This window comes from Osmia bicornis, chromosome 4, assembly GCF_907164935.1.
Source record: "Osmia bicornis bicornis chromosome 4, iOsmBic2.1, whole genome shotgun sequence".
Classification (NCBI taxonomy): domain Eukaryota; kingdom Metazoa; phylum Arthropoda; class Insecta; order Hymenoptera; family Megachilidae; genus Osmia; species Osmia bicornis.
The window spans coordinates 6,688,374-6,703,069 of NC_060219.1; the positions used below are offsets into that span (position 1 = coordinate 6,688,374).

Consider the following 14,696-nt stretch of genomic DNA (forward strand, 5'->3'; position numbering starts at 1 on the left):
GATCCGATACTTTGATGAGAATTCTTCTATGATTACGTGTGTTCCATAGGGAATTAGCTACATGAAAATCTACCGAAGTGGTAAATTGAAAGAAATAGTTGAAAAAAGATCCGTGTAGCAAAGTCATGAATATGTGACAGCAATGTTGATGAATTTTCATTAACCCTTTGAAGCCTCCTGGTACCGACATTGATCTCTCAAATGCTATTTTGTGTTTACTTGTAAAGTGATTATGAGTATGTATTACTTAATCTTTTAAATAATTCTGTCAGAAAAATTCATTTGTATACCATTCTCAAGATTAGTGTCGGATCAAGGGGAGGATTAAGGAGAGCTACAACCCCGGGCCTCTTCTAAATTTTTCATTTACTATGTCAAAAAATGTTGAATACAATTTTTTCTACTGTGGCCGTTTTTATTTAGAATAGACTTAGATTTTTAAACCAAGAGTGCCTTCTAAGATTTAATTTAGCCCTAAGCCCCCGAAATCTTAATTCTGCTCAAAACTAATAGTACAAATACATATCATGTCCCTTTTCTCATCCTCAATTCATATTTGTATCAAAAAGCCTAGTTAGACACCCGACTGTACTTATATTGATCGTGAAAATTTATAAATTATATAAGTAAAATGTGCGGCAGCCAAAGGGTGAATCACCTAGTAGAAAAGAGCAATCCTTCTTCGACATTCCCACGATATCATCACAATTTGCAAAGGAACCGTGGTCGAAAAACTCTTTCCGGGGGGAAACGAGTCCAAGGGGAACCCCGCCGCGTTTCTGCTCCTTGAAGCGCAACGGAAACGGAGGGCGGTCGATAAAACTGCAATAAAGTGCATGCGCAGCTGCAGCTCGTCGCGAGATCTCGCGTCCCCGTGGACACGAGGGCTCGGGCCGTGCCTATGATCCGTAAGCGTGTAATGGAATTAACCGCGAAACAGCCTCGGCTGGTATCTTGGAAGGCCTCTGGTTTGCATCCGCAGCCAGCCCGACACGGATCTAATAGTTTTAACCGCGAAACCGTATGCTACTGCTCGAGGAACACGTGTTGCCGGTTGCAGCTGCCGATCGAATCCCATTGTGCGATATTCTTACGCAAGTCGGACGATTGCGTGTCCATCGTGATTGACGACGATAAGCATCGCGATCTCTGGAGCAATGCGTTAGGATAAAATTATTTAGTATCGTTTTATATTAAAATTCACCCGTGTCCATTGGAGTGTAACTAAGATTTTCACCTAGGGTGAGCTAGTTTTTGTTTAGGGTGGCAAGATCTGCCCAGACCCCTCTATCATAAATTAGCCAATTGGTCAATGATCAACCAATGACTCAGACAAAAATCTTAATTACACCAATAAGTGCTGCCATAAATCATTGGAAATGCTAGGCTCAAGGACCTTTCAATAGCGAAATCATTGTTTCCAAAGGTTCAATGAGATGTAAAATAGATGAACGATTCACAGTCCTAAATGTGGGACGCTATTCTTTTATTACGTACAATTCCCACACGCAACAGGAGTCGTTACAGCGACAATGAGAGAGAACGAAGAAAGGAAAAGTTCGAGGGGTTGTCTGTTCGAGGTAGATGAAGGAATTGCAGACTTTCACTAGATCATAGTATCTCTCGTGGACATTACTGATCTAGGATAGCATTCTCTGTAGCGATTTTCGTCCGAGGTATTTTCGTTTTTGGCACGTCGCTCAGACCTACATCGGTGAATTTAACGAGCAGCTTATGCAACCCGAGGACCTCGACTCAGACATTCGCTTTTAAGATTCATCATGATCGTCGATTAACTTGTTATTTCTCGATTAACCAGCTGCTGGCAGGTGGTCGAGATTCCTTTTCAAATCAGACGTTAACCTCTCGCACTCTTAAGCCGTATTATGCTTCTAATACGATAAATAGTACTTAGATTTGATATATGTAGGTAAGTAGCAATCTACTATTTTAGACTTATTAGATTACTGCATATCAAATGACGGACTTTCAGCATCTGATAACATGAATGTATCGCTAAATGACACTCATGATATATCAATTCAAAGTTTAAGGTTTGAGGAAAATTACTGCATAAATCTTTTATCAATATTTTTAATATAAAATGATTTTCCAAATGATTCTTTGTTCACTTTAACGAAGAATTAGTCATTTTGTATTACATATATTGGCAAGATGTTTATATAAGCATTATTATCAAATTTTAAGCTTTAGATTGATATATCACAAGTGCTATTTCATGGATATTTTATGTCATCAAATTACATGCAAATTTTTTGCATTTTGAAATTAGTCATTTGATACGTAATAATTTAATATATACTTCAAATTATGCAACACATAAATGTTATTTTTATGGTTTGTTCAATTTGTATCGTTGTTAGAAGCTTTTACATAATCACTGAAACGGAGAAACCTTGTTTCTACACGAGTGATTTGCAGTTGAATTATGGCACACGTGAGCATAGCAAAAATCGTAAAGCAAGGGGTTAACGTCAATTCACCGAGAATCTTATGGTATATAATGACGAGGTTTCTCTTTTCTCGATGGCTTTCTTTTAATACACCACTGTTCCCTCAATTAATAGCACACTATCAGATTTCCTTGTATCCCAACGCTCTTTGAGTCTCGTTACCCACTTTCTTTGGACATTAATAAAAACAGTGCTCGGTTATAGGTTAGCATTGTTCGCGTTAATTGGTGAATAAATCGTAATTACCCTGTGAGATGTGGTTGAGTTCGTTATAGCTATGAATTATAAATATGTTAGAACTTAAAGACGAGTTCAGAGTTCATGCAGGAAGTAAGTACAGTACGATGCTTGTCTTCTTTATGAAAATTTATGTTACGATGTACACTCACGATCAAATCAGGCTTCCTTAGGAAAAATGGCGATATAAGGAAGTAGAAATTCTAAAAATCTTAATTTCAATGATATTAATATTAAAGGAGATTTAGAAGTAAAATAATATGATTTTTAATTAATAAATGTTATAAGATTTAGTACGTGATTATAAATAATATGAATAATAAGTAAATATCAATTTAAATTTTCGCGCGTAAACGTTTAAACGCAAGTGGTGGGAGGCAATTGGCCTATATATATGGGGCTCTCTCCCCTACATCATCAGTCTCCTCGTGAGCGCCTGGGGGGAAGAGCGAGAACACAGGGGATCACTATTTTTCCGAGGAAAGTCGGATTTGATCGTGAGTGTACGTAGTATTACGATCATAGTAACGAAATCTAGTTTCGTTAAGTGGCTTAAATTAGATGAGTCCACTTCAGTCGAAATAAGATGAGATCAGGCCATGACGAAACTCGTGCCTTTGCTCTTCTTGCATTTCCTACTTTCCTCTGCACAGAGATCTCTTCAGTATCCTTCTATAAAGGTTCAAACGCGACTTCATAAAAGAAATATAGATTATTAATGGTATAAATATTGAAAAAAGCCATTTATAGCATGACACATCATAATATTATTAATTTTTATTAATATGGTCGAACTGGCACTTAAATTTTTCCTGGAAAATTAGTGACACGAGAGGTACTAATTTTAATTAATTAATGCCACCAAGAATTTTTCTGAACTCCTGATGACAAATTCGCCCCTGCTTATTAATATTATTAACCCTTTCGTTACTGTTGTATAGCACTTTCAATTCTGGTCTGACAATAGCTGCAATCAAAATGTTAAAAGGTTTATAACAATTTTTTCGTGGGTGGTAATTATTTGTTTGCCTTGTCGGTACTGAAACTTTCAACACCTACCGTTGTTATCGAGAGAGCTGACTGAAATGAATCATAGATCACTATAAATGTGTTCGCAAATAGTCGGTAGGATAATGTACGAGGTATTAGAGGTTGTAGATATCTAAATGGAATGAACCGAGGTATTGGAATGCTAAAAGCGGTTGTAACTTTGAAATAGTGTTGGATAGGATGGGTGTGTAAGTTTTCTACAAACGTCTACTTTTCATCACTGTTTATATTATATCTACGATGCAGATAAAATTTTACGGAGAAAAATTATTTTACGTTTACATTTTAATTAAAAAACTTGAAGTACAGTTGCTGGAAAAGGCGAAAGGGTCGAATAGGATTAAAGGGTTAAGGGTTAAATGGCCTTGCAGAAATGACGACGATTCAATTACGTTTAATTTTCTTATGATGATTTTGCTAACTAAGGAATGAAAATACATCGAACACTCGAGTAGGCTGTAAATAAACGCATGGCCCCCGGAATGCACAAGCGGATTGCATAAGCGTGCGTTGCGATGCAGCAGCACGCGCGAGAATGCGTGCACATCCGCGCGGTTCATCCTCGACGAAACCGTGTGATCGCGCGCGAATTGCGTAACCATCGAACGATCGGCTGCTTTATTCTCGAGTACATCGAATCACGAGTGGTTGTAGACCTCGAAAATCGTTTCCTCGCTGGATCGAAGGTCCCATTACGAATCCGACAGTGACACTTTGTGCTCTGTGAACTCTCTATGTCGATGTTTGCGATGTGTAAACCTACTGGTACTTTCGTTAAGGGTACTATTAGTCTATTCTCCTTTGGAGAGCATCTTGTTACCAATACGTAGATCTACGGGTGTGTATCCATCGATTGGAGTAGTTGTTGCGAACATGTAGGTCCATGGGAAGTTCTATTGCTTTTCTTCTTGATTGGAGGACTATCCGTGAATATGGAATTCTTCAAAAATCAATTCTTTTCCGTAACAATACTTTTTTTCACGGATGTCTCAATCCTGAATACGTTTATCCTTTGAAAATCGGTGTTTTATCGATTGGAAGAGACATTGTGAATCAGTGGGAGACTATTATTGGAAAATTGCTTTTCTTGCTAATTGGAGGACCTATTGCGAATGTAAATATTCCTTTTAAAGAGGTATCAATTTCAAAAAGTCAACAATCGAGAAAATATAAATACTTTTGTATTTCACTGTAACTTAACCCTTTGAAAATCTATTTCTTTATTATACGAAAAATCTACTCTTTGAAATAAAATTATATGAACACAAAAGAAACAATAGCTTTGTCCTCGTACAGTGAACGCCTAGTGTATCGTCGATTACGAATGAATCGATTGATTATCTTTCCATGATCGAATTCATGGTAGAATTGCGTTGCGGTTAAGGTGGCACGATCGAGGTTCGTCAAACTGTGTGCAGTGCAGTTGACGAATCTCAGTGATGGAAGCAAAAACGAATTACGGTTTATTAGTGCGTGACGTTGTTAGAACGCCTCCATTAGAATGGACCGTGTGAAAATTTAGCCGGGAAAAATCAGTGATCCTCGCTTTCGCTTTAATTGTTTGCACCTTTAGAGGATGAGCCACGTAACGTTATTCCAAATGCAATTACGTCTTGCGGAGATAAATAAAAGGATTAATAAATAAATGCAGCTTGCTTTAGAGAAATCATTGAATATTTAAAAAGTAGCGAAGATTGAACTCTGAGAGTGATATGTTTTGTCACAAGGGTGTGTATGCAAATAGGGTACTCCTATTTTCTAAATATAATCGAGACATTGGAACATGGTTTCAGTATATCAAAATTTTTCATTGAAAAATTTCAGAGTGTAATTTTAATTGAAGCACCGCTTTATGCATATCGCAACTCTGGCTCACGTTTACTTTTGCACAGTTCAAAGGCCAAAGAGCCATATTTATGTTTTTAATCGTTGAAAATTGGATTACAGCGCTTAATGAATAATTAATGTTATTCGTCCCATTAACTCAACCCAATTCGGAGTAAACCTCGTCATTTTTTTCTTCAATTCAAATCACTATTCTTAATGATTCAAAAAATAATTAGATTTATTCTTTCCAAATAACAACGCGATACGATGTATTTATAATTGTTAGAAAAGGAAAGAGTACGATATTAATTTAATTAGTGGTCGATAAAATTACAGGATTTTCGCGGTAAACTCGTAACTGGAGGAAAGTAATGTTTGTGTTTGATAAGGAAAATATATAACGCGATTTTCCTCGGGTGTGATAAGCATTTCGCCGCGGTCTGCAGCCTGATAAAGCAACCCACGAACGGATGATCGAAGAAAGCGAAAGGACAGTGATCTTTGTATCTGCACGTGTGACTCGAGAAACGAGGAGAGAAACGATTATCTTCGATTCGATGAATGTAGTAAATTATTAATCGTTTTGATTTTACAAGCGTTCGTTCGTTACGCTCGGCTGTAATCAGTCTGCGTCACGAAGCCGATGATTAATCGACCGTTCGTTTTAATTATTTTCTCGGCATTAATGCGCGTTTTGATGCGACGGACACATGTTTTTCCCTTGTAAATCAACCGCCGCATTCCTCCAGACAACGGCTCGAGTGTCATTAGAAACGGTTGCAAGCTTATTTAATTGATTTTAAAGTTCATTCACTTTGCCGCGTGAAATAACTGTCGAACTCAATTATTTTGTAGCTTTTACACAACGCTCTGCTTCGTTTGTATTATATCGCGGTTTCAATGACGATCGATGATTACTGCAAACCCAAAAGGTAAACAGAGAATACGAACCGGCCACACGCGAAGTCTATTCGTCGAACGATTATCGATGATACGACGAATCGTGCGATAATAAATCGATCACTGTCCTTAGTCGACGTGATTTGAGTAGTTGAACGACGACAAGTTTATCTGTTTTCTCTCGTGTCTTCGAGGAATCAATAAAAAAACCTGTCCCATTTGAGAACCGCACTTGACCCTTTAATTTGACTCATTTAACCCTCGAACGGCGGACCATAGAAAGAGCCCCAAATTTAATTTAATTTTGTATTACATATTATTTTCATTTTCCAAATTTTACATTATTCCTATAAAAATTACTCTTCCAATATATGAATCTCTTTCATTTGAAAATGATACATTTAACTTTAGATTAACATTTTTGTTTGGGTCTCGATTGACCCAGGTCTGCAATATGTAGCAGAAATGATAAACTGTTGACTAAATAAGTCAAAAATATAAACTAGAATCAGTGATTATTTAATGATAAATAACTATAATCACCCCTGTGGATAGAAAAACTATCCTCTGTGTACTGAAAAGTGAGTCTTCTGCAAGGGTTAATACTTAATTTTAATTGTAATTAGCTACAAAACCAAGTGTTTATGTAACAAAGATTAATAAACAATGTAAGGAACAAAGTGAATGGAGTACATTTCTCAAGAGTTAGTCGTAATCATTCATGATGTTGTGCGGTTAGGCAAACAAATTGTCCGAAGAATAAAGTGTTAATTAGTCGGCTGTTTGCGCGCAAGATACGAAAGCCGCTACTGACGACAAGTAGGAAACGCATGCTGTTTAAACGAAGCCAATCCACATCGGCCCCATAATGAAGTTCCTGGTGAAATACTACGACTTCCTAACCGTCAAGTTTTCCACGGTGAGGCTTCAGCTGTAGAACTTAGCTTAACGAGTTCCACCTGTAATTCGTTTCTTTCTATCCTTCATGGTGTCCATGTATCTTTTCTTCGTTCACGTAACGCATGCTAATTTGCTCGTATTCACTTTAGCGAAAATAGAGTAGCTTATAAATTGAATTTTAAATGCGACATTTTATTTCATATCCACTTTATCTAGTTAACCCTTTGACTATGGCAGAGTTTGATGCATAGCTTTATTTTATTTTTCTTTGTTATATCTGACAGAAGATTATTAATTTTTAAATTTTAAATAGTATCTGGTAGAGTAGACAAAGGTAAGAAAATAATAATAGCATGGAAAGATAATTTATTGCTATATATATAGAAAAATACTAATTCCTTCCCCTCCCATTCCTTAGTTTCAAAAATCCATATGTGCTATACCTATCTTGACGGATCTATTTGTCCGGCAATCTAGTGTTAATAATATAAATACCTTTCCAAGACGCACCTTGTGCGTCATTCGCTTCCAAGTCATTTAAATCGTTTTTCGCAGAATAATTAACGACTTCATGAAATTTCTCGGAAACAACCAATCAGTATCGATACCACGGAAAAATCTCAAGGCTACCCCGAACCGTGTCGAGATATTAAGGCCAGTTTTCTTGTTCTTTTGTCACTGTTTTATCGGCTAAACTAAGGGAGTAGGGGTGGGATAGGTCGAATTTTCTTAAGGACAGGCGAACGCTATCGATAATTAGCCGCGTAAGAAGCAACGAACGATAATGGAGCATCCGGAATAGCGATATCCTCATGAAAGAATGGCATTATGCGAATGGTTGAGCGCGAGAGTACGCGTTCTTCAGCCCCATTATCACGCCACTTATCGCACCCACCGCCACCGTTCAGACCCCTTCATTTGCCAATGATAATTGGATTTCTCTGAATCGACCGGGGTCCAGCGTGACTCAGGAAACGAGTATCGCGATACGGAAGCGAAAAAATTTCGCAACTTGCTCGTTCACCATTATCGGGATCTCCTCGGTATTGCCCCCTTTTGTATAACAGTACCGATACACTTTCCGCATGGAAAATATTTACCATCGTGAATCGTTGCCCGGTTAATTATCGGTCTGGACCCTCACTTTCTCTTCTAATATTGGGATGATGAGATTAAACGAGCCTTGCTGTTCGAACGAGGATAGAATAGACATTGTTCATTATTGGTGTCTTTTTATGGTAAAGGGTCAGATTAATTAGTAGATAAGTTCAGTAGAGTAATGTATACCTTCCAATGAAGAATTAATTGATTTGTGTATAAAATATTGATGGAACGTTTATGTTGTCATTTTCGTCAAACTTTAAACTTCAAATTGATGTAGCACTTAGGCTATTTTGCAGTAGTTTTAAGTCATCAAATTTTATTAAACTAAGGATGTGCGAGTATCAAAAAATTCGGGTTGGGCTCAGATCAGAAATTTCTTTCGGCTTCAGCAAAATCCCAAAAGTTTGTTCAATACATAAATTTATTTAAGTACCCCTAATCTGGGTAGTTTTGAATTTGGAATTGACTTGCAGTCCCGAGTTGGGATTTGAATCCTGAAATTACAGGTACTCGAACGAGTTCCGACGGATCCGACCAGAATTATCGGGTACTCGTACGCCCCTAATTCGCAATTTAATTAAATATTTTTGCAATACACGTACTTGTGCTTTAAATTAATATTTTTAGCATCCGAAGCGTTAATTTCCTGCATTTTCACGTTGTCTTCTGATTATAATATTAAAACACATTTGCCAGTCATTAGATGTTATTAAATGTTTGTTGCTCGTTATTGGAGTTTGTCGTTCCGTTCGCGCATTCTCTGTCAATTTGTTTCGCCGGCAGAAGTTTGATCGAGCCGGCTATTATTCTGTGTAGCGGCGGCATAAAGAGCGACGGGAAATGACAAAGACCCAATGAACTTTATCAGCATGTGCCGTGGAGTGCAGTGACACGTCGATGCAATTTGTCAGTCGTTGCGCCGTGATTTGCTCTATGAAAATTATCCGGCTGGAACGTGGCCAGCAAAATATGCCGGGAGGGAAAATTTTGTTCCCGGAACGAATATTAAATGTTCTCGTTACGCTTCCTACCTTTCCAGCGCAACGAAACGGGGGATACGAAAACCTAGGAAATTCTTTGTTCCCTTTTCATGAAAAACGAACGCTAACATTGTATTTTTTTTTTCGTCTCCTAGGTATTTTAATGTAATCGTTTGGATAATTTTTAAATTAACTTGTTGCGATTGAATACTTGAATGAAAAGGTATTCGTAAAACATTTTTTAATCTTATTAGCGCATGGTTTGCATGATTTATCATTAAACAGCGAATGTTTATGCAGAATATTTAAAAATGATGAATTTTGAACACTTTAAAGGGAAAAATATTTTACTAATGTATGTATTTGCATAAACATTTTCACTGTTCTTATCAGTTATTTACAACGATTGATTACAAGAGTATTGCAGTTTTATCTATCTATGATTCATTATACCTGTGTTTCGTGACACGACGGAAACAGAGTATATCTTTTTACACAATTATTTATACCGTTACGTAATTATTGCACTGGCAATAGCTGTTGATCAATCTCAGCTAATGATTTCGTGTCGATTGTTTCAGGTGAGTAGGCGATCCAAAGAGCGTGCATCTCTCTACCAAGAGACCGGGAGGGTGAGTTAACTTGAAAGTTGAAACTTTAGTGACATTAGATCGTAGGTAGCAATCGTCTTCGAACATTAAATACGAAGCGAATAAATCAGTCATTAAAATACAATCAATCAGTATCTAATAAACTGATGATTTAAGTCTGCTGGAGTAATTAGCATTAATTACACAAAGTAACAGATGAAAAGGTTAACACTTTGATGAGTTGCATATTTCATGTAATCTATAACTTTTACAATTTTATATATTTCGTAATTTCGGGTACCCGCACATTAACCATCGCAGTAATCATTAAAAATAAGAACATAGTTAATTTGAAAATTTCAAGTTCCAAGCTTAAATTATTAGTATAATAATATTGCTATTGAAAATAATATTTTTCTATTTCTTCTTTTAATTATTCAAGTATATCTAATTTGCGGTGCCGGTCATCGGTGCCCCCACCCTCTCCGGTATTCACCCGTAAAATTATCAATTTTAAAATTTTAATTAATACCTAAAGAAAGTAATAATGACATGAAAAATGAAAAATTATAATCACGAATAGGTGGTCATCAAAATGTTAAATTGAAAAATGAAAGGATTGTATTTTAAATAATTGAAGTTACAGTGTGTCCGACTACACATGAATATTTCCATTGCATATGTATTAATATTATTGAAAAACCTGCATCTTTTACATTTGAGAACCTCTATCTTTCTCTGGCCATACGTGTACCATGTGTTTCTACCTACGCAGTGAAACATCGATACAAGACCATTCGATTACCATGCACGTTATGTTACATCAAGCAGGAAGGACCTTTTAATAATACCTCGGTGTACGATCGACACATAGCCGTTCACGAATGCATCGAAATGCTTATTATTGAACGACAGCGACGTGTTCTCGCGACCGTGTAGTATTCATGAGACGAAATTGAATACAAATGGAAACACGCTACTCGATTAATTGATCGTTCCTTTTTTATTTTCGCGATGAACTCCGTTGCCTGGAGGTATACTTTTATATCAAAAGAGATGTTTCGGAAGCACGTTCATGGGAAATTGATTGATGCTACATGTTTTAAATGCAGACAATGCATTTCGATTGAACAGGTGTTATTCAGAGGGGATTGGTATTATTTCAATGGTATTTGGAATAATTAATTAAATGTTCTAATATAATATCATTCAAATGATTATCTATACATGTCATTAATTTTAATTTCGATACATCTCAGATTAGTTTTTCTAATTATTTTAATATTCGACAAAATTAATTCCACACATTTAAAGTAACTTTAAATAAAAATCAAATCTCTTCCCCTATCTCACTTTTCGAATTAATTAAACTAACAACTAGATCCAACTTTAAGAAGAAAAAACAAATGTACTTTGAATACGAATTATCTACCCCTTCCAAGAAGAAAAACGGACAAACCTTGGAAAAAAAAGAAGCTCCTCTGGGAAATGTTGTTCGGGACGTGAAAAGTTTTCTCGATTACCCCGTTCGTGTTATACAGTCAAGGAAGTAGAAACGAAAGGGCGATCGTACGGTGAACCCGAAGGGGCCGTGAAATTTTGAAATCTGTGCGCGTAATCTGTCGTAGATCGTGGCTGGTGCGTTTATGGCGGTCACGTAATTTCGTTGCATCGGTCCGGTGCAACGAGAGCCTCGCTAACGAAGACGAATCAATTATGTAAGCAACTAGGTCAGAAAAGTTCACGGTCAATTTCGCCCGTGGGATTGTGGTATAGAGTATGGTGACCATGATCACGATGCACCAGTAACAGGATCCTGGGTGATCCTCTGCTCAATTTGCAAAGCGGCACATATTGGATCAATTTTTTACTTTTCAATTTTTATCAAATTTTTCTCTTTGTCGGCGCTGTTTATTGATAAATCATACGTATGATTTTATAAAATTTTATGAAATTGAATACATAAAATCGCACTTTCTTCTCTAACGTAAAAAGTAATTTTTTCAAACATTTTGAAGGGAAATTTAATTATTTTTTCCATCGGAATTATTTAAAAGAAATAGAAAGTTTTGATGTCTTTTCTCTTCTGTATTCTAGTCTAGTCTTTCGTCAAAATTTATTAATATCTTTTATCAAAATTATTACGTTGCCCTGAAAATGAAAAATCTTCTCTTCTATGATTAACCCTGGAACGGCGGACTACGAAGAGAGCCACAATTTTAATTTTAATTTGTATTTTCTGAATTTTACGCTGTTTTTTTTAAATTATTCTTCCAATATACGAAACCCTTTCATTTAAAAATTACACACTTAACTTTAGGTTAATATCCTTGTTATATGTTTTGCAAGTTCGGGTCACGATTGACCCAGATTCCGATGTTCAAGGGTTAATAAATAGAAAATTCTATTGTTCGTTTAACATATCATATATTCATAGGTGTGTCTGTTGAGTAGAACTTTCAAAATAACATGCTAGAAAAGGCGATCTGTTGCGAATCGAAGACACGGTCTTTTTTCACGATCGATATCGTTTGTAAATAGGTAAAGTACAGATTTACTGGCACGATATTTGATCAGCCTTGTATAAAGTTTACCGTCGCCGTGAGATAATGAGCGTGTCTGATTAAAACAGCTCGTTGAAAGTGTCTCATTCAGGCAACGCGTTTGTGCATTCTCTTCTCGATTCTCACAACTATCAAACAACGATGTATGTAAAGGTTTACGATTCATTTAAACAATCGATAAAACAGAAACAATACCAGAATATCATGGATCATGTTCTCGACGAGGTATTACAAATACCCGAATGCATTCAAAATAATTATACAAGATATTTTTTATTTTCATTCTTCAAATTTTTTAAATTATTTTTTCTTATTTTCATGTTAATTATTTTTGTTAGAATATAAAATTGTTTATTTATCGTTTGGCAATAGAGAACAGACACACGAGTGCAAAGGGTTAATTCACAGGTTGTTTTCAACTTTCCAGTTTCTCGCGCTTATCTAGCTTACACTTCTAATGAAACGGCAATCGATCGTGCGAAAAGGAGGTGTGTCGACTCTCGATTCCATGTCAATTATTCCTAGCGTCAACTCGTCGTCGAACCTATTAATTAACGAACAGGGTTGTCCCGTAACTTTCTCCAAGCGATCGTGATTGTTTGAAAGGTTCTCGAAACTGGGTTGTCCGCGAACGTACGCTGCAGCTTGTCGACTCATACACTAAAATTAACCCATAAATCAGTAATTATTTTTTTAAATTAATTATTATCATAGAAGAAAGTAACGTGTCAGTTAGGAGTTTCATAGAATTTTCATTTTAAGATCACTTTGCGAATAATAAAAATTTGACGTTGTACAATAACCTTTGGTGACGTGATTGCTGACCTAGATTGGAAATTACTAACGCGATGTTAACAACGGTATGGAGCGTTGTTTCAGAACTCGAGAGCGAGCTAGTGATAACATCGTCCTCGGAAATATGTGACACAATCATCAGTTAAAATGTGAGAAACCATTTTCCAGATTTTTATACGGATATCCATTGATCGATTTCCATCTTTGTTGGTAACCTTTACATTTGATGGATGATTAGATAATGGAATGTATAGTGGTGTTTCAAAAGATTTAGATTTTATTTGGTACCTTCACGCCAAATGTGGTATTGTTAAGGTAAAATTGTTTAATAATTATTTTGTGTGATCGGTGAACGATAAAAATATAATTGAAAATTATTTCGCAGAATATTCTGTTCTATTGACGATTGTATGAACAGTGTGCAATTGCACAATTACGGCAGATCGTTAAATAGTAAATTGCGTCGCTACTCGTTCATATAAATTCACTGGTTAGCTGCGAATTCGCGTTGATTGGACACGTGTCCCGACGGGCATTCCGGGACCTTGATGTTAATAGAATTTACAAGTTGAAACTTGGCAATTTCGGTAAAAACGATTCTATTCAGTGTCACATTCGATCCCTCTAATTGCTTAATTTTTTAAAAAATAAAAATTCAACGAATAAACGAAACGACCCGAAAAATTGAATGGATCTGTACCATTGAAGGGGTTAAGAAACGAGTGGAAGGTGCTTACAATTAGATATATATCGATGAATCACGAGAATCAGTCGCGTGCAACTGACGAGGTCTATGAATCGTCGTATTACGATACAATGCCAAGCGTGGGAGGAGAAGATTCGCAAATCTAATAGACGTGGGCTGTGTGCGTGGATGCAATATTAATCGCTCGTAAACGAGAATTTTGTTGGATTAGACGTTAACTAGCGAACGGTATTAAACGCGAGTGATTCGCTTCTCGCTTGATTAGAATTAGAAGGAAATAAAATGAGTAACAGATAAATTGCTTATCTGCTTTTAGCAATCTCTGTTCAACTGTCATCGCAGCTGAAGGTTTAATTAACGTTCCCTGATCGCAGTAGGAAGTAATTTGCACTCCTGTCCTTCTGTCTCAGAATAAACTAATCACTATCTTTTCAATGTTGCAACGTCAGATAAAGACATTCGCTCTTATCGCGGGTCTAATTCTAATAATAAAACTGTACCTTGTATTAACACGTTTGAGAATCACTGAGGGATTCTCGAGTGGGCGTTAAACATGTTTACCTACAAGA

The 14,696-nt window shown here is 36.4% G+C and overlaps 1 protein-coding gene across 2 annotated transcripts in view; it reads left to right on the forward strand.

Annotated features, from left to right (window-relative positions):
* LOC114881279 (probable serine/threonine-protein kinase dyrk2) overlaps nt 1-14,696 on the forward strand; it is a 166,576-nt gene that overhangs the window by 93,188 nt on the left and 58,692 nt on the right. The window contains exon 3 of one of the 2 annotated variants that reach the window (XM_029198022.2): nt 10,054-10,104. The exons of the other annotated variant lie outside the window; for it this stretch is intronic. Coding sequence (XP_029053855.1) covers nt 10,054-10,104 — 51 coding nt within the window. The remainder of the gene's footprint in view (nt 1-10,053; nt 10,105-14,696) is intronic. 2 annotated transcript variants of the gene reach the window in all.